At 38.7% G+C, this 23,607-nt stretch overlaps 1 protein-coding gene across 1 annotated transcript; it reads right to left on the reverse strand.

Annotated features, from left to right (window-relative positions):
• Positions 1–520: 520 nt before the first annotated feature.
• atxn1l (ataxin 1 like) lies at positions 521–22,890 on the reverse strand. Its single transcript, XM_033035707.1, has 4 exons — positions 22,740–22,890; positions 13,928–14,001; positions 8,088–9,957; positions 521–7,202 (listed from the first exon to the last, which is right to left on the reverse strand). The coding sequence occupies exons 3-4, from the start codon at positions 9,849–9,851 to the stop codon at positions 6,702–6,704; spliced, it is 2,265 nt and encodes a 754-aa protein (XP_032891598.1). The 5' UTR covers positions 9,852–9,957; positions 13,928–14,001; positions 22,740–22,890; the 3' UTR covers positions 521–6,701.
• Between the last annotated feature and the right edge of the window lie 717 nt (positions 22,891–23,607).

Below are 23,607 nucleotides of genomic sequence, written 5' to 3' on the forward strand. Positions count from 1 at the left end.
GTAGTGATACAAGGTAAACTCTTCTTCCCAGAATCATCTGAGATTAGCCCCATCCTGATATAAATAACCCCTGTTCCTATTAATATATGGGATAGAGTTTTGTTTTTTTAAGTTGACTCTTGCTTGTAGATTAGGTAAGAAGCAGGGACTTATTGAGTATACAAGTGCAAGATATGAGTGAGCTCCCTGGGCTTTGTCTGGGACAGAGATTCACAACGATACCAGGACTCTCAAGTTCTCCAGACCAGCCTTCGTAAACAGGAAGGATAAAAGGCCACGAGACAAATTGCTACCGGCCACCACTTGTGACAGTGAAGCCTTGCCAAGAAGAGGGCTGAAGAAATTTGTTGTTTTACTTTTTTCCTGCATTTTACTGTAACCCTGAGATTAGCTTTTTCCCATCATTTATGCAAATCTTCAGAAGCCTTCTTGCATCATTACAGCATGGTGATGTAAATAATGGTGGAAAGGAAAAGAGATGTACAAATATTTTAAAAAATGACTCATTTGACACCCATGATGCAGACATTGATTATGGCAGAAGGACACATTTTATTTCAAAGAATGTACAGGATATTAATGTCATAAGTAATGATTGTGTGCCATTATTGAGCCACTGAATAACCATCCTGAGACAAAAGTAAAATGTAGAGTTTATATTATGCAGTGTTTACATACCAACAAATTAATGCAATACAGAGGTTAGACTCGACATAAAAAATACAATTCTTTCGCAGTACACAAAATTAACAGTAAACGGCATAAAAGATCACAAAAATACAAATATACAAATCTAAATGTTTTAGTCTTTTCTCTAGAAAAAATGGTTACAAAAACACAACAAAATATAGATTAATGCTTTCAGGGTTGCTGATAGAAATGCAGTGATTCCAACATCGAGATTTGACCAATACCTATGTAGCTGGAGCAGTATTCCAATCCTGAGACTGATGCTTTATTTATTGCCTTTTGCAAAACATTCACCCTGACCATTTCTAAAGATAAAAGTGATGCAAAATGATGTAAGAAAATCACAGGCCAAATTTTCCTTACCAAACACTAATTTTATAAGCAAGATAATGTCTATTCATTAATTGGGTTTGAATCGTCTAACAGAAAAAATGAATTCGACTTAAGATAATTTAAATGCCAATGAAATGTCTGCGTGAAGCAGTTAATTAAAATTGATTACATTTACATTAGAGTTTGACATTTGTACCATCTCCCTCGTTTGCATTGTAAGTTAATATTAATTCTATCAATTGCTGTAATACTCAAAAGCACAATTAATGGAAGGAATGTCTAGTTAGTATACATGTCACTGTAGGGATGATTACTTGAAATGTAATTAAATTGATACCACTTTTGATACAGGTATTGGTTAAATCCTACAACCAGAAAAGAGCACTTAAATTACAAAGTGTATTCAAGGGTGTCTGGAGTTATGGGGAGAAGGCAGGAGAATGGGATTCGGAGGGTGAGATAGATCACCCATGATTGAATAGCAGAGTAGACTTGATGGACCGAATGGCCTAATTCTGCTCCTATCACTTATGACCTTGTGAAGATCAGTGAATAAATTGATAAGTGGAGGCAAATTCTATATTGTGAAATTTAGACTGATATCCATCACTATTTGTACATTTGCGATGTTGCCCGAGGCATCAGTATGAGCGTGAATGTGATATAAATGATTAAACAAAACTCTGGTTGTTTAGCAGAAAACTTTTACATTTTATCTTAATATTAATAAAACATATGAATGCATGCCTGCAATGGGTTGTATATGGGATGTAAGAGCATAATATGGAAGATGATGGAAAGCTGAAGTAAAAGCAAATGACATTGAAAATGTTTAGCAAGTCAAACAGTATCCATGGAGGGAGAAACAGACTTAACATTTCAGGCTGGTGACCTTTCATTGGGATCTGCCTGACCTGTTGAGAATTTTTCACATTTGCTGTTTCATTTAAGATTTCCAGCATCTTCAGTATTTTCCTTTTAAAATGTGTCTCTCTCCCCACAAAGCGGTCGACCTGGTAATTATCTCCATTATTTGTCTATTTTTATTTCAATGCTTTGACCTATAGTTTCACTAATAGTGTGAACATAATTGCAACCTCTACAGTGTTTAATAGCCATACTTGACAACTGTAGATATTGGAGAAGAGAAAATGTGCAAATCTTGGAAGATGTGAATGGGAACAGTGAATAATAAGCACAAATCTCAGATTTTGAGGATTGAATACTAAGGCAATTGGTCAACCTAATTGTCTTTGAATAAAGAAATTCCATCCTTCCTCCCATCTCAAGATAGGTTACATTGTCTGCATGTATGGGTCGTCTCAGCCAATTACATTCCAGAGAAACATCCACAAAGAATTGCAATAATTTAACTCCACTGCACTTGTATACACATTGACAATGTTCCAAGCTGATCATAATATTTTAAGCTATTTTACTTTATGATTTACAGAATTTTCCTTCTGACCCGCACAGACAGGTTGAAAACTACAGAAAATAAAACCTGTCAGCATCCCTTCTGAGAAATTTGAAACCAAAAATAGTTTAGTGTTTTCTTTATCTTCTTTACACATTAAAATAAATTGCCATGATGTACCAGGAAACAGATAGCCAGTTTTCCAAATGGAACAAATTTAATAAACTAACTGTTATGATCCATTAGATAATTATTGTAGTCTTAAAATGTAATATCTAATACTTGGACTGACGTTTCCTGTTGTAAATTATCGTACACATTAAAAAAAAAAACATTTTAAGGTATACAGTATTTACTGCAAATGTCAGTAAACGCTACAAACTTTCAAATGGGTAATTCTGGAATTCTGCAAGGCTGCCTCATCAAAAGGGATACTGTCAACTTCAATTGTGAATGCCGACCATCCTGACAAACAGATACTAACAGAAGGTGGCAACAAAGTCCCCCCCCCCCCCCCACTGGGAGTTAAATGGGATTATCTCCTTTATCAAATAGGTTGAAAGGAAATTTCCATGCATCAAAAAATTCCTATAGCGTGAACATAAAACTATCATTTTTTAAACATTAAAATACATTATACAATCAACAGAATGTTATTAAGGAGGTAAACCTTACCAATTGATTCAATTTGCACTTTTGATAATTTGAGAAATGTTCTAGCATAAAAGAACTTTCTGTACATTTGAATGCAAATAACCTGCAGAAAGAAAATGCACCATCCCAGGGAACGAGTTGCAAAAACAAATTAAAATCCCGCTATGTCTTGTTTAGAATACATCTTATTAAATTGAGCTCAAAGGGTTAAAAGAAATCAAGCAAACAATCAAGAACAATTCTGAACGATCAAATGTAAATAATACAAATTTGCAAAATAATTTTATTTGGAATTTTTTTTAATTTAAAAATAATAAAGGCAGTCAGAATTAATGTTATCTATCAGTAAGAGCTGATAGTTCTGAAAATATTAAATTGTTTTTCCTGCTGGTGAAGAATATAAAAGATGTAGTTTCTAATGTAGACATATAGGAATTTTTTCATGGAAGATTTGGTTACAGCAGTTATTTTACATTTGCATCCAATGGAGGTTTACACAAGTAAAACTGCTAAATTTACGAGACCATAACTGCTTAAATCTTTAACTTTGGTATAATTCTTAAACTTTAACATTTCCCTTTTATCATCTTCCCCATGTCAGTTTCTAGCACATGCACACCCCGTGTAAATGGGTAATGTGGTTAAGATACAAATACTGCATGATTTGGGCAATCATTTACTTCCAGTGACAACACTAAAATGTTCAAAAAGTGACTCCAAGTATCACAGTTGGCGGAGGGCTTACTGTCCCTCATGAGCATAATTAGACTCAATTACTGGTGTGCTAGTAAACATGCCACATCTTGGATTTAAATATACTTTTGCTGCAAAAAAGACTACAGCCTCACATACGTGAATGATCTTGAATAAATAAATGTGCTAAAACACTCATGGTTCAGATCATGCTGTGTTATAACTTGATTAGGAATTTGGTAGGTGGGGGAGAGGGAAAGCACACCGTCAAGATTACTGAAGATGCAACAGTTAATTTAAAATTCAAAAGCCAACTCTTATGTCCAATAAGGAGTGCAAATATTAATGATTTAACACAGCAATGTGGATACCGAGCTCACTCCATTTCTGATGCCACTTATCAAATAGCATTTCATAAAATGAGTAAAATAACCACATTTAATCAGATGAACATGAAATGTATTGTGCATAGGTTCCGCAATATATTTTAAAATCTGTTATTAAATGCATACTGAACTATGAAAACCTACTATTTCTTTCCTTGTGAAAATTTCAGCTAAACTGATGTTAGTTTAAGTTAAGGTCATGGGAGATTACATTTTACATTTCAACTCAAAGTGCATAAACACATGTGAACATCAAGCAGAAAGATCATCGGTATGCACAACATCAGAGAGTACATTGGGCAGTTTAGTTAAGAAGCTGGTAAGGAATGATGCTTACGGCATCAGCACTGTCAATTATATAAAAAAGTGCTAGGTGACAAAAATTTTAATACAAAATATAGGCAAACTAAGGTAAACACAAACATATTTTAGCACTAGTTCTAATTCTAATATTCTTTCATATTACCTTCATAAACATGTGTAATTAGTCTTATGCTCTGGGGTCCTCGATCACCAACAGGATAAACTAATTCTCATAGTAGTGCACCAACTATTCTCAGAAATAGAAGACTCCAAAATCCCTCAGTCACTTTTCATCTTTTTCTCAATATCTTTTTATCCATCATTTCAAAAATAAAATTATTTTACAGTTCATCTATTAGTTGCTACGTCCTACTTTGTTTTTCCAATGGCACAAACCTATAAACAGCAGTTGCAAAAACAATACAACTTTAAAGTTTGTCCTCACTACAACTGAATGTCAGCCATTCGGTTCAGCTGACTTATCCAAAGACTAACTATTTTTTTTTAATAAACCATGAAACAGAACTAGGCAGGAAAAAAATTTGAAGATTAAATACTTTTCTAAAACAAATGCATGTATAGAACTTGAGCATCATGCAGCAAGGGAAGCAGTATAGGGAAGAGCACACTATGGTACAATTCAATCAGTCTTTATCTAATCAGTACAACATATATCAATGAATCAAATATTGGGAAGGATTAGATTAGCTATACACTTTATGTAAAAGATATAGCAATGTCACTCGTGGAGCAACATCACACACCCAATCCCTTTTTGCATGCAATTATATTCACTTTTTCTCAATTCCTCATGTCTGCTCAAAGCAATACAATTGAACAATTGTTGCACCTCAAGAGCATTCTGTTAAATGGAATTTAAAATCCTATTATATGCAGGTTCAACTTGCGTACACTCTTTAGAAGTATATGGATTTAAAACTTGTCAATGGCTACCACAGGACATCATAACATAAAGCCTCTACAGCCATCACTCTTATTTAAGAGTAATTCTAAATATCAGCAACAATACACAGCAGAATCATTCAACTTTTGGTGCTCACATAATAAATGTTTGAGCTACTCTATTTAGGCTGTAAATCAGACTAATTTAGTACAAAAACACAAACACCTTAAAACATAGGCATTCAATAGTTTGATCCTCTTTTAACAGTTGCAAAATAATGTTCTTAATATTTACTTACCTTTTTGATTATGCTTATGCACCATAATCATTAAATTACTTTAAATATCTTAAATTTAATTAGAAAATCCATACATTTGACCACAGGTTGCACAAGTCAACTTCCTGTTTTGTGACAATTTAAATTTAAACCACTGGACTTTAATGAAAAAACTGGATCACACACAGCAAATCTTTTGTTCACTCACTTAACTGGGACAGACCTCACTATAGAGAATAGTAATGGTCCGTTGAGTTTTAAACAAAAAAATGTAATTAATAACATTTGTGTTTTAACTAGACAAGAAAAAAAGGCATTGAAACAAACTCCTATGAAAATTACGATGACCAATAAATACAAAGTCAAACCTCTTGCAAGTGAATGGACCTTTTCATTTGCTAACCAGCAAACCTTTTAATCAATTCCTGGCTTCTGTAATCACGATTGCATGTCCCCAAATACTGTCTGCCTTCTACACAAATAACTGTCCTTCTTGAAATGACATTAACAAATGTCTTTAACTGATAACATCAAATCAATATTATACTTAATGTAATATTAAATTTGCTTTGTTGAGAATGAAGTAAAAAAAAAAAAACAAGTTTCTCAATTGGGGAAATGAAAATTAATTTGTATTGTGTAACATATATCAGGCTTATGTACAAATTTTTATTGCAGGTACTTCAAGAGTTTAATTTTTCATTCTTTCATACAGGATCACCAAATGCAGAAAAAACATGCACTGCTTGGAACATAGTACAGAATTTACTGGATATCCCTTAATTTGTAAAAGCTTTGCAGCATCAAATCAACCCAAATGCTCTTCAAAAATATGAGCTGCTAAAAGCATCCTCATTATTTAAAAAAAAAAAATCATCCTGCCATATGCTCCGTTGCTACTAATGCTTCAGAGCCCGATCTAAGCTCTCTTATGCTGCAAGTCATTTGCATAAAATTTCATAAGTACATTTCAATACATTAATATAACTGGTCAAACACTGTCAAAGGCGGTGCCTTAATTTATATTCCGCAAGGATCATACAGTTACTTTCCAGCGTTTGAACGTCCTTCTATTGAAAGCTTGACTTCCTGTGATATGAAGGATGGTCGGGTGGACATTTTTGTCTCCTCTGACTGAAAACTCTCTCTTTGGAACACCGGAGAGGTCCAGCGACTCTGGTAATTTGGGTGGCTGGGAACTCCGGCGCTTTCAGAATCCGTGTGCAAATGCTGCATGACCGAGTCCTTAGAATAATTTCTAATCTCAGAGTTTCTACGTATGTGGGCTGAAACCTCTGGAGGAGTTAAGACAACCTCAGATGTAATCGTGGTCCTTGACTCAAAAGGTGAAATGGCATTGATTGAAGATGCTGGCTGGGTAGAGCTCCTGCCAGAGGATTGCGCGCTGAGTGATATACAAATATTACCCACTGTAAGCCTTTGACATGAGAGTCCAAAGAGGTGTGCAGTGCGGTCTGGGTTACAAGAGGACCAACCCTGGCCAAATACAAAGAATGGGTGCTCTGGAGGGACCTCTACACTCACCTATAACACAGGAAAAAAAAATCACAATATCTCACCCCCACAGTAAATTTCAGTCATGAAATAAAATAAATGTTATTTCCTCTTGTTAACCACCCACACTTTATCTTTACTATTACTAAACTTTCCAAGCTGCATTTAGTTTAGTTTAGAGATACAGGGTGGAAGCAGGCCATTCTGCCCACCGTGTCCGCGCCCACCAGCGATCCCCGCACACTAAAACTGTCCTTCACACACAAGGGACAATTTACAATCTTTACCGAAGCAAAAGAGCCTACAACCCTGTACGTCTTTGGAGTGAGGGAGCAAATCGGAGCTCCTGGAGAAAACCCTTGCAGGTCACAGGAAGAACGTGCAAACTCCGTACAGGCAACACCGCTGGTCACAATCCACCCCGGCTCTCTGGCTCTGTAAGGCAGCAACTCTACCGTTGCGCCACTGTGCCAGCGTCATAAATGTTTAAACAAAAGAAAAGCTAAACTTTATTGTATCATCCATTCTATGGGCAAACCAAATACCTTGTCTCTCTGTATGGTGTCTGGTAATCATACGGGTTTTAGTCACAAACTCACTACTTAGAAGGACAAGAGCAGCAAGTGAGTTCGATTACCTCCACCTACAATTTGGCTCCAAGTCAAATACTATCTTGTCTTGGAAATAGGTCACTCGATTAAAATTCTGAAACTCTCTAGCAGAAGCATGGCAGTAGACAGTCTGCCATATTTAAAGAGGGCAGCTCAAATTGCCTTCTCAATTAGCATTGGCCTTCCAAGTAAACTACACATCCCATTAATGAAAACAAAGTGTAAATGGTACTTGCTTGGCAACTATTATTTTTAATCCAACACGTATATCATTGAGATTACTTGCAACATACTGAGGACTCACCTTTGCTTTATGTTCTCCTACAGAGAAATGGAGGATGACATAGCCGGCTCGCTGGCTCTCCTCAACGTCAATGAGTGTGCTGGAGTCAATTTTTAACCCAGTGCTAATTTCTGCGCTATGCACAAAGTCCTGTGCTTGCAAGTCTTCTACACGTTTCAGTTCCCCATTTGCTAACTGGATGATAGCACCTTTCATAAAGTGTGATGGAATATGCGTAGTTGGGGACTGCTGGACAAGGACAGGCTGAAGAACTGGTACAGTGGGCTGTGATGCTGGAACTGGAACCACTGTACAAACACTTGTTTGTGCACCAAGAGGCCTGTGAATTATGGGTTCTGTAGTTACAGCAGCAGCATTAACCAAGGAATTTGCAAGAACAGGGGCAGCAACAGGCATTAATACTGGCTGCCCACTGGCTAACACCATTGTTTTATGCAAGTGCCCACGTTGATCATCCAGCATTTGCCTTTTGAGTCCTGTGGTAACATGCTGTTGTGCAGGCAGATATGTAGATTGTGGTAATTCTTCACTAGAACAAAACTCTGCAAAGTTCTTACCTGGAATGATTTGCAAGTGGTGTCTTAATTGCTCTTGACTTTTGACTGAATTTTGTGAAACTTTCACATGACTTAAGAGTTCTTTCCTAACAACTACAGGACCCTGAGATCCTTGTGCATTCAAACTCCCAACTACTTGCTGGACTTCTAGGTCGGTGTCCGGTGTGCTCCTTTGTGCTGGAGAGGTAACCTCATTCCTTGGTTCTCTATGAAAAGGAAAATGGGGACTGCCTCTAGCTCTCTCATTTGGCGAGCAGGATAACTGCACATCTTTTCTGCCAACATTATGGGGTGCCTGAAGTTCTATAAATCTTTCTTGTCGTGGCCATTTCTCAAACTTTTGATGGTTTGAAGCTCCTTCACCTCGGTTTGTTGAGACTTCCAACATAGTTTCAGCAATTTCTTTGTCTTTTGCCACCTGAAAGCTATATCTACTTTCATGAGAGGTATCTAGATTCGGTACTGCTGTAGTAAATGACGTATATGACGGCGATAACAGCGAGGGTTGAAAATGAACCCTACCATGGGCCATACCTTGCGACAGTTCTGCTGTGGAGAAGTGAGCCAATGGTCCTTGTGGAGTCAAATTTTGTGCAGGAGAACCAGTGGCTTTGCTATAGGTTTCTGTAGGAGAAGACGCCATTGGAGGAGGAGTAACAGCCTCGGCCATCATGGAAGGATACGAGATAAGATGGGATAAATGAGAGGTGGGAATGCCCATGGTAGAAGAAATTAGTGGATTTGGCAGAATCCCATGAGACACATACGGAATCGTATATGGAGCTCCTACAAATTGCAGTGAAGCATGGGGTAGCTGGGTGTAATGAACAGGCATATATGGAACCCCATGGTGCTGAAGAAGCGGAGATGCAATGCTGTAACCTGGTGAGAGATGCCCCATGTTCACCAATGAATTTTGAGCATTTAGTGAATAGCTTGCAGAAGGTACAGCCAATTTGTACATCATACTATATTGATCCACTGCCACTCCAGGAGAGCTTGCACCATTATCAGCTCTCACTCCATATCTCAGTGTTGTTTGATTCTCTTCAGCAGCACTTTTAGCCCAATCAGCATCACTCACAGTAGTAATATTGGATGGCAAAGTATTATTTTTTAAGACCTCCTCACCTCCAGTACTATTCTGCAGAAGTTCTCGTTTCTTTGGTGGCAGGCATTCTTGATTTCGCTCATAAGCAGGTTTCATATTGTACTCTGGAGTATTTTTGTTTTTACTTATAAATATCACTGAGGAAAGTCAGTGGGAGAACAAAGATATCCTGGAGCTCTCCTCAAACCACGCCGACAGGAGCCTAATGAGTCAATGGAGAGAAAAAGTACGTAAGTGATAATAAAACCAGCAAAGGAAAAAAATGTTTCCATTAAAAAAATATGCATTCTCAAATTAAAGTAAATAGTTTTTCAAATTAGTTCTACTCAACAAATTGATAATTATCATTGGCAAAATTAATAAATGTCACTGCTTTAGTAAACAGAGTGCGTATCAAAGATAGACACAAAAAGCTGGAGTAACTCAGCAGGTCAGACAGTATCTCTAGAGAAAAGGAATAGGTGACATTTCAGGGCAAGCCCTTCTTCAGACTGTGAGCTAGGGGAAAGAGAAACGGAAGATATATACGGTGATATAAAGAGATATAGAACTCCATTCAAGGATCCAAGCAGTCGTTCCAGGTGAGACAGAGGTTTACCTGCACCTCCTCCAACCTCATCTATTGCATCCGCTGCTCTAGATGTCAGCTGATCTACATCGGTGAGACCAAGTGTAGGCTTGGCGATCATTTCGCCGAACACCTCCGCTCGGTCCGCTTAAAACAAACCTGATCTCCCTGTGGCTCAGCACTTCAACTCCCCCTCCTGAGCCTCTTCCATGGCCAGAGTGAACACCACCGGAAATTGGAGGAGCAGTACCTCATATTCCGCTTCGGCAGTTTATACCCCAGTTTATAACCCAGCGGCATGAACATTTACTTCTCTAATTTGCGGTAGCCCTTATTGTCTCCTCCCCTTCTCAGCTCTCCCTCAGCCCTCTGGCTCCTCCTCTTCCTTTCTTCTTCCCACCCCCCCCACCCCCCACCCTACATCAGTCTGAAGAAGGGTTTCGGCCCGAAACGTTGCCCTTTTCCTTCGCTCCATAGATTCTGCCGCACCCGCTGAGTTTCTCCAGCACTTTTGTCTACCTTCAATTTTCCAGCATCTGCAGTTCTTTCTAGAACAAATGAATGAAAGATATGCAAAAAGTAATGAAGATCAAGGAAAGATGGAGCCCGCAATGTTACTTTTTGCATATATTTCATTCATTTGTTTTATCTCTTTCTAAATCACTGTCTATATCTCTCGTTTCCCTTTCCCCTGACCCTCAGTCTGAAGAAGGGTCTCGATCTGAAACGTCACCTATTCCTTTTCTCCAGAGATGCTGTCTGACCTGCTGAGTTACTCCAGCTTTTTGTATCTATCTTCCTACACAGCGTATATCCAACTTTTTCCAAACTCTATATTGCCTCAATGAAATGTTCTGGCTTCAATCTTTATGTACACCTTTTGAGGCTTTGGTCAGGCTTTGAGCCACTCAATAATATTATAGCTGAACATTCTAAATCAACTTCACTTTCCTGCCTAATCTCCATATCCCTTCATTCCCTTGATGCTGAAAAGGATCACTGATAATAGTCTTGATAATGATTATCACACCACTCTGGTAGATACGTCAGATGATTAACAACACTGACTTTCTTCTGACTGTCAAGTGGCCAGCCACTGTGTTCTACAATACACAATTATATTTTCACCAGCAGGGAAACAGTCCTTCAGTACCAATCCTGATGTCCTCTCAGAATCTTTTTTTTAATATAAACTACTTTTCATAAAAATACTAGATAAATGAACCATTTTTTCTCCCAATCGTAAAGCTCAGCTCCTAATATCCCAGGAATCAATCTAGTGAGACATGGTTGCAGTCCCTCCCTTCTTTAGGGAGTGACAGCTAAACTGTACATAGTACATCAGATATATCAAAGCCCATCAAATGTTCCTTACTTTTCTACCTTAAATCTCTTACCATAAAGAATATGACTGGCTCTCAGTCTGAAGAAGGGCTTGCCCTGAAATGTCACCTATTCCTTTTCTCCAGAGATACTGTCTGACCTGCTGAGTTACTCCAGCTTTTTGTGTCTATCTTTGATACGCACTCTGTTTACTAAAGCAGTGACATTTATTAATTTTGCCAATGAAAAATTTCAATTTGTTGAGTAGAACACTTACACTTCTAAATGATTGTTGTATCTGCATCTCAGCTTTGTGATCATAAAACAATCTACAAATTACTCTGAATTCCAGCATTTAACAGTTTCTTGCCTTCTTAATAAAAATAAAACCATTCTTTCACATGGTAACTATTAAAATGGTTAATATCAGACTTGATTCATGGATAATTCACCCTCTGGACATTTCACGCTATATACAATGAAACACTGCTAAATACACATGCAGCTGCAAGGAAGTAGATATGACAATAGGGAATACTGGCAGGTGTCCAAAGAGAATAAAACACTGGCCAACATTTTGAATTCACACTGTATTGAAACAGTAAACAACTTATCCACTTCTGGACATTAACAGTCACATTTCAGATCCGAGATGTAAAGTACTCTTTCTAAAGGTAATAAGATGTCCAATCTACCCTCATTTTTGGCCTTCAATGCTCCAGTGAGGATAGTTTGTAAATGGGATTAAGAATTAATACAGCGGATGGCACAGTGGCAGGCACAGAGGTTTCTTTATGGCAGTTCTGTTCCCCTTTTTCCATATATTCTAATTTTACATTTTATTTGGATCACGATCTCTCTCCCTCTTTGTTTGTCAGAACAGCAAGAGACTTGGAAAGGAGCTTGCAGGTGGTCGGGTTCCCACACCCAAGATCCACATCCTGTTGGATAATAAGAGTAGGTGGCTTGGGAATTGTTGTAAAAGAAAGGAAGACAAAAGAGATTACAACTTCTGGACTCTGGAACAAAAATCAGAATACTGAAAGAAATCAAATCAAGCAGCAGCTGCAAAGACAAATATGCAAGCCAATGTTACAGTTGAGACCCTAAATAAGGACTGTAAATGTATTACTCAGTATAGTTTATTACCGTCATATGTACTGAGGTACAGTGAAAAGATTTTTTTATTGCGTGCAATCCAGTCAGCATAAAGACTACATGATCAACACCGTTCACAGTGTACAAGATACAGGATAAAGGGTATAATGTTTAGTGCAAGATAAAGTCCAATAAAGATAATTCAAATGTCTCCAATGATGTAGATGGGAGATCAGGACCGCTCTCTAGTTGGTGGCATTTAGAAAAAAAAGACACAAAGTGATGGAGTAACTCAGCAGGTCAGGCAGCATCTCTGGAGAACAAGAATAAGTGATGATTCGAGTCGGGACCTAAAGTAGAGTATATTGAGATATTACTTATCTGGAACCCAAATAAGGTCAATAAGCATTAGGGGTGATGGGTAAAAATGGCTTGGCATTATTTGTAACATGGCAGGTGTCATATGGCTGACCTCAAGTTTAAGGGGAGATGATTGAGACACACTGGCCAGGACTGTATACGAACAGTTTCAGCAGCAGAAACAGAATCTGCTAACGTTACAAAGATAGAAATTGTGTCTGAAAATGAAAGAGGTTGCAAGACAAATATTCCATTTCTTAGAGATGCCTAGGAGAGAGATGGGATTAAAGTTAGAACATTGTATACGCTTGTAACAATGGTAACGCTTAGGGACGACAGATGGCACAATGGGCTAAGTGTTCGGCTGGCAACCGGAAGGTAGCCAGTTCGAATCCCGCTTGGAGTGCATACTGTCGTTGTGTCCTTGGGCAAGACACTTCACCCACCTTTGCCTGTGTGTGAATGTGTGTGAGTGATTGGTGGTGGTCGGAGGGGCCGTAGGCGCAGATTGGCAGCCACGCTTCCGTCAGTCTGCCCCAGGGCAGCTGTGGCTACAGAAGTAGCTTACCACCACCGAGTGTGACTGAGGAGTGAATGAATAATGCGATGTAAAGCGCCTTGAGTATTAGAAAGGCGCTATATAAATCCCATCCATTATTATTATTATTATTATTGTAACCCATTCATAGAGAGACTATTGCCTGATATCAATTATGCCTACAATTACTATATGTTGATTACAATTACTACAGCCTGAAAAAGATGTCACAAATTTTAGTTGTACCCATCAAACATGCATAGTACATTGACAGTTATAGCTTACCCATGAGAGTGTCTGAGACCATTGAGTGCCCAAAGCGCAGATATGTTGCGTTTCCCAGCTTTGGCATCTTTCACCTTGAGCACAAATTTTTTTTTTAACTCAAATATAGTTCTGATATAAATGATATGCAACAACATTTTCAAATGCACCATGTCATATTTCATTCATAATTTTACATTAAATCTTAGAAATAACATGAATTACCACATAGTGAACCTTCAATTGTTTAAGAATATTTAAAATAATGCCAATCTTTTAATCAACTATGGTAGAACCAAACAAAGCAATTTCTGCCATACTTGTAAAGATGAAAAGCAAAATTGAATCATAATAGACAGATCAATTTTTTATCAGCGAAGATTTCAATAAAAGTCTAAGTCTAAGTCATATACAAAATGTAAAATGTAATTTGATTTCTGAAAAAACAAATCAGTACAAATATGTAGTTGTTGCTTTCATATCCAAATATAATATGTAATGTAAACAACAAAGGTGAATGGATGATCGCCAGAGTTCTTTGGTAAAGAGGAAGCAATTTATACAACACAAATATTTATATAGAGTCTTTAAGGAACAAATATGTCATGAGACACTTCATAGGAATGTTATAAAGAAAATTTGAATCAAATTCTGGTTGCTGCAGTTTAGCAAGGATGTGACAGTCCATGAGTGGGTGAAGGAACGGTTTACAAAAATTGTTCCAGGCATGAGTAATTTCACTATAGGACTGAAAACAAAAGCTGGAGGTTTTCTTCTTGGAGAAAAGAAGGTTGCGAGAGGATTTGATTGAGGTGTGCAGGATTATGACAGGTTTAGATAAGGTGAAGAATGAGAGGCAGATGATACAAGGATTGGGGAACAGAATTTAATGTGTAGGACGGAACTGCAGATGCTGGCTTAAATCTAAGACAGACATAAAAAGCTGGAGTAACTCTGCAGGTCAGACCGCATCTCTAGAGAAAAGAAATAGTGGAAGTTTCAGGTCGAGGCCCTTCTTCACATCTGAATAGGTGATGTTTCGGGTCGAGATCCTTCTTCAGACGTGAAGAAGGGTCTCGACCTGAAACGTCACCTATTCCTTTTCTCAAGAGATGCTGTCTGAATCGCTGAGTGACTCCAGCTTTTTGTGTCTAACACAGAATTTAAAATTGGCCAAATGACGCAAGAGGCTTGTGAGAAAAATCGTTATTTAAACTCAATAATTACAGTCTGGAACACACTTCCTGAGAGGATGGTGGAAAGAAATTCAATCAATGCTTTGAAGAACTACTGGAAAAACACTTCAGAGAGAATAATTTTCCAGGATGGGTGGAAGTGCAGGGATTTCTCTACTTGAAGCCAGCATAGATTTTTGGGGGATAAACACAAAAAGCTGGAGTAACTCAGCGGGACAGGCAGCATCTCTAGCAAGAAGGAATGGGTCATGTTTCGGGTCGAGACCATTCTTCAGACTAGATTTTTTCAATTTTTAGGGGCCAACTTCCATCGGGAGGCGCCAGCAATGGCTGCCTCGCCAACAGTCTGTCTATCATTTCTTTCTTTTGTGTTTAATAGTATATGTTAAATGTATGTTTTTAGTGTTCTTTAGCTTGTTTTATGTGGGTGGTGGTAGTGGGTGGTGGTGGGTAGTGGGTAGTGGGTTGGGTGGTGGGTAGTGGGTGGTGGTGGGTTGGGCGAAACTTTTTCTAATCTCTTACCTCGACGGAGATGCGATTTTTTTCCGTATCGTATCTCCGTCTGCACTGCGGCCTAACATCGAGGAGTTGGCGGCCTTTGCTGGAGACCGATTTTGAGTGCTCCATCACGATCGCCTGCAGACTTACCATCACAGAGCCCGCAACCCCTTTGCCAGGGATCGACCTCGGCGCTTGCGGATTTATCTACATGGAGCCCGCGTTTTCTGGTTAGAGACCAACATCGGGAACTCCAAGCCGCGGGAGCTTTGACCGGCCCGACGGATGGTTCGTCTGCCCCCACCGTGGGAGGGAGTCGAATGGGCAAATGCATTATACACAGTCTCCTAGACGAGGAACGTGTGGTCCAGAGACAAGGGGGTTTCGGGAGGAGTGTAGAATTTAGGGCCGAGGTAGTTGATGGCAAATTGACAAAGGTAAAATAAGAAAATGAATGAAAGATAAGAGGCCAGAACCATAAGAGTACAGCTTCCTATCAGAGTTGTGTGGCTGAAAGAAATTATATAGATAGAGAAAAGCAAGGACCCAGGGAATTTAAAAACAAGAATTAAAAAAAGGAAATATGACAACTAGAAGCTGAAGTAGGCTAGGATAATGGGTGAGCCGCACTTTGTTTATGCGTGGATTTTGGATTGGCTTTTTCTTTTGGATATGGTCCGAAACGCAGATATTGAATTTGTCAAGGATTATCATAGATTTGACTTATTTAGTCATTCAATTTATCGAAGATATTCAGCATCTTCAAAAAGAGAAAAACAAAAGTATATTATTTCCAAATGTCATCCCTTTTCATAACTTTCCTGACTTAGGCCCAAATTCGGAGTTCCGCAGGGGTCGTTGCTGCGGCCTCTACACTTCACGTTGTACATTAATGATTTGGACTAGGGGATTGAAGTCCTTGTGGTCAAGTTTGCGGATGATACGAAAATAGGTGGAAGGGCAGGGACACTGCAGAAGGACTTGGACAGGTTGGGATAGTGGGCAGAGAAATGGCAGATGTAATATAGTGCAGCAAAGTATGGAGTCATGCATTTTATTGATAGGAATAAAGGCATAGACTATTTGCTAAATGAGGAGAGAATCCAGAATTCGGAGGCACAAAGGGACGGGAGTGCTTGTGCAGGATTCCCAAAAAGTTAATCTGCAAGTCGAATCAGTAGTAAAGAAAGCAAACTCAATGGCAGCATTTATATTAAGAGGACATGCATACAAAAACAGGGATGTGATGCTGAGAATAGACAGAAAAAGCTGGAGTTACTCAGCAGGACAGGCCCGAAGGAATGGGTGATGTTTCGGGTTGAGACCCTTCTTCAGACTGGTTAGGGATAAGGGAAACGAGAGATATAGACAGTGGTGGAGAGATAAAGAACAATGGATGAAAGATATGCAAAAAAGTAACAATGATAAAGGAAACATTACATTGTAAGCTGTAGGGTGAAAATGAGAAGCTAGTGCGACTTGGGTGGGGGAGGAATGGAGAGAGAGGGAATGCCGGGGCTACCTGAAGTGAGAGAAATCAATATTCATACCACTGGGCTGCAAGCTGTCCAAACGAAATATGAGATGCTGTTCCTCCAATTTGCTGAGGCTCTAGAAGGCACTGGTAAGGCCACATTTGGAATATTGTGAGCAATTTTGGGCACCATATCTGAGGCAAGATGTGCTGGCTCTGGAGAAGGTCCAGCGCAGGTTTACAAGAAGAATCCCAGGAATTAGTAGGTTAACCCATGATGAGCATTTGTCGGCACTGGGCCTGTACTCGCTGGAGTTTAGAAGAATGTGGTGGGGGACCTCATTGAAACTTTCAGAATAGTGAAAGGCTTGGATAGAGTGGATGTGGAGAGGATGTTTCCACTAGTGGGAGAGTCTAGGACTAGAGGTCATAGCCTCAGAATTAAAGGACGTTCTTTTAGTAAGGAGACGAGGAGAAATTTCTTTGTGGTGAATCTGTGGAATTCTTTGCCACAGAAGACAGATATTTTTTAAGGCAGAGATAGATAGATTCTTGATTAGTACAGATGTCAGAGGTTATGAGAGAAGACATGAGAATGGGGTTTGGAGGGAGAGATGGATCAGCCATGATTGAATGGCAGAGGAGACTTGATGGGCCGAATGGCCTAATTCTACTATCACTTATGACACTATTAGTTCAGAAATGCCTGAAAATACCTACAAGCAGGGATAAAGATGGGGAAAAAAGTATCTTAAAATTGGAATAAGATCATTTAAACTCGCATAATGATGTATATGTTTGAAGATTAAACTCTAGACTTAAAGAAAGGCACATGCAATTTACAGTCGGCAATTGATTTCATTAAAATGCTATCAAGCACTCACTTTTTCCCCCTGTTTTCATGTAACTAAGACAAAAATTTGGGGATTGTAGGAATACCATAGGCATTGGTGAATGGGCCTCAACTTTATGACTTGGATGAAGACTAAAGAGACAGCAGATGCTGGAATCTAGAGCAAAAACAGAATGCTGAAGAACTCAGTGGGTCAAGCAGCATCTCTGGAGGCAAAAGATACAAAAGTTGACATTTCAGGTCAAGACCCTGCATCAGGACTGAGAGGGAGCAGAAAAGACAGCAAATTAGCAGAAGGGGATAGAGGCTGGCAGGTGGCTGGAACCAGGTGGGGGAGGGAGAGGAAGCACAGAGGCTGATTGGTGAAGCCAGATGGGGAAGGGATAATGGAGTGTGTGTGTGCGCGCGTAGGTGTGTGTGTGTGTCTGTCTGTGGGTGTGGGTCTGTGTGCGTGTGTGTGTGTCTGTATGTGCGTGTGCACGCGCATAGGTGTGTAGGTGTGTGTGAAGCACCGGACTGAAAATGGAACAATTCAATATACACGCCACCGGCTTGGAAGATACCACAGCAAAAGGTTAAAGTTTGTCTTCCAATTTGCATTTGGCCTCCCTGTAGCAATGGAACAGGAAGAGGATACAGACAAGTCAGCGTAGGAGTGGGAAGGAAAATTAAAAGCAACCAGATATACCACCGAACCCCTACACACTAAAAACCATCAGCCCATCTAGTTCCACCTATCAGGTATCCATGTCAATTTCATCCCAACACCTGGCTACTCAATTTCCACTGGCACACCGGAAAGTAAAGTGTGAAGGGGACATAAGGAGAAGTAATGTAGGAAAGCATGCTATTGTCCATTTTATCATTAAAAAAAACTGTATATTACCTAAATTCTTCAGTGTCCCGAGGGACAGAGGGAGTTGCACACTCTACTGAAGATCAACACAAAATGCTGGAGTAACTCAGCGGCACAGGCAGCATCTCTGGACAGAAGCAATGGGTGACATTTTGGGTCATGACCCTTCTTCAGACTGAAGTTGCTCCAGCATTTTGTGTCTAACTTTGGTGTAAACCAGCATCTACAGTTCCCTCCTACACATTCAGATACTCTACTGCATGGTTTACAAAAAGGTAACATGCAAGAACAATAAGTAATTAGGAAAGTTAATTGAATGTTGTCATTTATTGCTAAGGGAACTGAATTCAAATGTAGGAAGGTCTGCTGCCATAATGTAGGGCAATGGTGAGGCCACAACGAGAGCACTGCGTGTAATACTGCAGGACCATACTAATATCTGAAAGTAGCAGGTTGTCTTATTGGGAAAAAGATGGACAGGCTAGACTTGTATCTGATGGAGTTTAGAAAAGTGAGAGGGGAATTTATTGAAATAGACAAGATCCTGAGGGGACTTGACATGGTTGATGCAGAGAGACTTCCTTTCATGGGAGAATCAGAGACTTCCTCTTGTTGGCGAATCTGGAACTGAGTGTCATTGTTTTTAAAAAAGGTAACCCATTTAATAGACCTGTCTGCTAAAGGTGGGAGAAGTCTTGATTAAATCCATTAATTTAATTAAATAAAAATACCTTGATTAAAAACATTAGCCAAAAAAAAAATCACTTAAGAAAGAGAGAACAAACGGGAGAGAGGGACAGATATGTTTGAATGTTCATTTAGCTTACGGGAAGTGCAAAATTTACAGATATCTACCAAAATATGTAAGTGAAAAGGATCATTCTTGGGACATCAGCATAGTACACTGATATATGACAATGGAAAAGGAATGAATGGCAAATTAAATTCCATTTCTTTATATGTGAAGCACATATTTTGCTTAATTATACTTTTGATGGGAAATTGTTTTCTGTTCTGAAAAAGCAAGGATTTATTAAGACAATAAGAGAGGATATAGTAGAGATGCTGCCGAATGTGTACAAGTACAAACCTGAAATATTGAAAAGATTTGAACTATCACCGTACTTTGCTTTTGGATGAGTACTGAAGCAATTTGATAGCAATTTAAAATTATTAAGGAATGAGATAGGGAAGAGTTGGCAACTCCTTCAATATTTTATCACAAGCTGGAAAGTAAAAAATGTAGATGCTGGAAATCTGAATTTTCTGAACAGAAAAATGGAAATGGAAATCGTTCTGTTGAAAGCCCCTCATTCTGATACGTTAGATTTGTTTTGTTGTACGAGCCGCCAGGAACACCCGATCTGGCCCAAATCCTGTCACACACTTTATGATTGACATCCATGCACTCAAACAACTTGTGGAGGACAAGCAATAGTGTTTTTCCAAGTCTGAGGATATCCCAAAAATTGATGTTGAGAAAGAGATGAAAATAGATTGTTTTGCAGTGATATGGGAATATAGAGAAAGGGGAACACAATTAAAAAGAGACCATGTATGGATGAGTAAAGAGATAATTCATTTTCAGGGTCACTGATTGAATCGCAGATAATCTCCATCTTTAAGATAAGGTTAGATATATATATAGCCAAAGGAGATGAAGGAGTACGTGATACAGGATGAAACTGAATATATAGAAATATTGGATTGAAATGCCTGCTTCTGTGTCATAATTCTACGTACAACAACAATAATTAATTATTGTGGCACGGTGGCGCAACGGTAGAGTTGCTGCCTTACAGTGCCAGAGACCAGAGTTCGATCCAGACTATGGGTGCTGACTGTACAGTGTTTGTACGTTCTCCCCGTGACCGTGTGGATTTTCGACGAGATCTTCAGTTTTCTCCCACACTCCAAAGACGTACAGGTTTGTAGGTAAATTGGCTTGGTATAAGTGTAAATTGTCCCTGGTGTGTGTAGGGTAGCGTTAGTGTGTGCGGGGATCGCTGGTCGGTGCAGACTCATTGGTCGGAAGGGCCTGTTTCCACGCTGTGTCTCTACACTAAACAAAACAACAATAATCTGAATTTATGAAGCAACTTTAAACTAGCAAATTTTCCAAAGGTGGTGTTATCAAACAAAATATGACAATGAAAGGGCAAAAACATAGTAGAAAAAGAAATATTTTAAGGAGCAACTTAAATGAGCCGAGAGAAATTGCATGTTTGACAAAGCTATTAATGTTTTAAGTAGATAACTGAGGCAAGGTTACAATCAATGTTATGGAGGAGGAAAAAGATGGTTGTAAATTATAGGGTCGTAAAGCATGGAAACAGACTGATGATCAAACACCCATCTACTACAATTATCACCCTAAGATGAAAAATAACACGCGTTGTAAGTAGTCTGGATCATGTACACTGATAAGGGAGAGTAAAACATCCAATGGCCTTGGAACAGTTTTTATGGTAAATACCAAAGACAATGGCTTCAATATTTTGATTGTTTGATTACAAAGACTTTTTCACCAATACCGACCGGATGTGGCTAGTAGTATGACCAATCAGAAATAAGCAAATAGACCAACTGAAGTGATAAGAGGTGCAACTGATGATATCAGAATACACATTAAGCATGTGTATATAGGTTTGTAATATCCTAGCAATCCATTTGTAGAACCCATTTCCCTGCTCATTAGGCCCATCTCTAATTCAAGCAGAAGCTCTAGCAGAGGTTCCTGCCGAGTACAGGGCCTTCTGCTTCCAAATGACATGCTGCCCACAGAAACTACCCGCTAAACCAACGATGGATCCCAAGGGATCTTATCACAATGGATACAGGTTGGAGGTTTTCATTGATGGGTGACTCTGGAATGAAGAGTCACTATTTAAAAATTAGGTTATCTATCTGAGACAAACTTGTGGCATTTTTTACTCTCCCTGAGTCTCGAGTATTTAAAAGAGCAGCGGAAATAGACCTCTTGAAATAAGAACAAGACAGAGGTTGTTGGATTCCAGAAAAAAGGGGTGTGAAAGATGGATGTACAGGAATGTCACTTTGAGCTTACTACTGAGTTTACTTGGCCACCATTTTACGGAACAATATTCTAGACTTGCAGGGTCAAGTGGTCTAATCCTGCTCCTAATTTGTCGCAAAAGGGCCCTGACCTTAAATGTGATCTATCCATATTCTCTTGAAAATTGGCAATCTTAGAGAATATCAGAAGTAACAATACAGAAACAAGAAAATAAGTTATGAATATTGTGAGATTGTCAGTACTTTTCTTCAATGACACAGTGTGAAAACCAAGGTGCACATCTTTGCTTCTCACTTAGTTAATTTTGATCCTCTATCTCAGAATAATAGCACACTCATATAATTACTTCACTTTAGAAATAAATACAGTATGTCCTTAACTGCAGGTCCTCTGGTATGTAGCAGACTATGTTAGATTTGACAAACAGCCTTCCAACGTTGATTAAGGCTTCAATGTATTTATACACACCTATAATCTGTCAAGGATGCTAATCTGGTTAAACATTTTCGGACCAGTTCTTTGCTACCTTCTTTATCAAGAGCCAATTTAGCACAGGCCAGAAATCCAATCAATTACGTATTTAACGTTTGTACTCGGGACTACATTCCCGTTATGTTACCAATTCATCGGGACGCTACAGTTGATGTTTTACTTTCATGCTCCATTAAAATTATTTGCATCATTACAAACAAAACCAAACTTCAAAACCGATTACTGTCTATGTAAAACTTACGCGTTTATTTTAAAAGTTAGTTCCCGGAACAGACACTGTCCCTCTAAAACCTGGCCGAACGGAGAGCATTTTGCAAATCTCAAAGTTGCCGACAGGCCCAGCAGGAAATTGGATTCCACTTTCAGATTTTTAAACTTCACCAAACAGGCTGTCAGAGCCCATTTGTTGTCGCACTTGTTTCTTTACCTGCAAATCTCACCCTGCATCTAAGAGCCTCTGGGAATTCATTGGTTTCTCCTTCTCCGCGATCGAGCCTTTGATTTTCTTTCGCCCGCAAATTAGAAACTCAGAGAAAAAAAAACTTTACATCGACAAACACCCGGGCGCGGGCTGATGGCGTCACCCGTGGTCCAGCCTTGGGGAGCTGCGGCCACAGCGCCACCAACAGCACGGGCGGACCGGACCGTACCGCACTCACCTTCTGTGTGGGAAGGAAGTGCAGATGCTGGTTTACACCAAAGATTATAGGATCTTTGGTTTACACTGAATAATAATAATAATAATAAACTTTATTACGGACTCAAGGTCCAGACAAGGGGCAACATTACATTAAAAATGCATTGCATATCAAATATCATAAATACATATAAAATCTTGGTATATCACTTATAAAAACATCATAGTTTATATATTTTTTTAAATATATAGAAGATAGAATAAATGTTGTAATGGAGTTACTGAAGGTAAATCTTAAAGGCTAATCAACAATTAAAAAAAACTATCTCCAATGTTGTATTATTAGTAAATTATTCCATTCTTCTTTATCATGGTTTTTTTCCCTTTCTTATTCTCTATCTATTAAAAAAAAACTAGAAACAGAGTCAATATACAACTGATAAAATTAGCAATGTATGACTGACTGATATACATGAAATGTTTTTATTATGATATGTACTTGCTTCTAATAAAAATATTAATTTAAAAAAAACACAATTAAAAAAGTATGGCTGAAAGAGATGTACATATGAGATAAATAAAGACTGGATTTATTACAAAAAGGAAATGTGAGATACGAGGATGGAATGGTTGTTATTTGAAATTATTGAATGTAGTA

Source organism: Amblyraja radiata, chromosome 17, assembly GCF_010909765.2.
Source record: "Amblyraja radiata isolate CabotCenter1 chromosome 17, sAmbRad1.1.pri, whole genome shotgun sequence".
NCBI lineage: Eukaryota > Metazoa > Chordata > Chondrichthyes > Rajiformes > Rajidae > Amblyraja > Amblyraja radiata.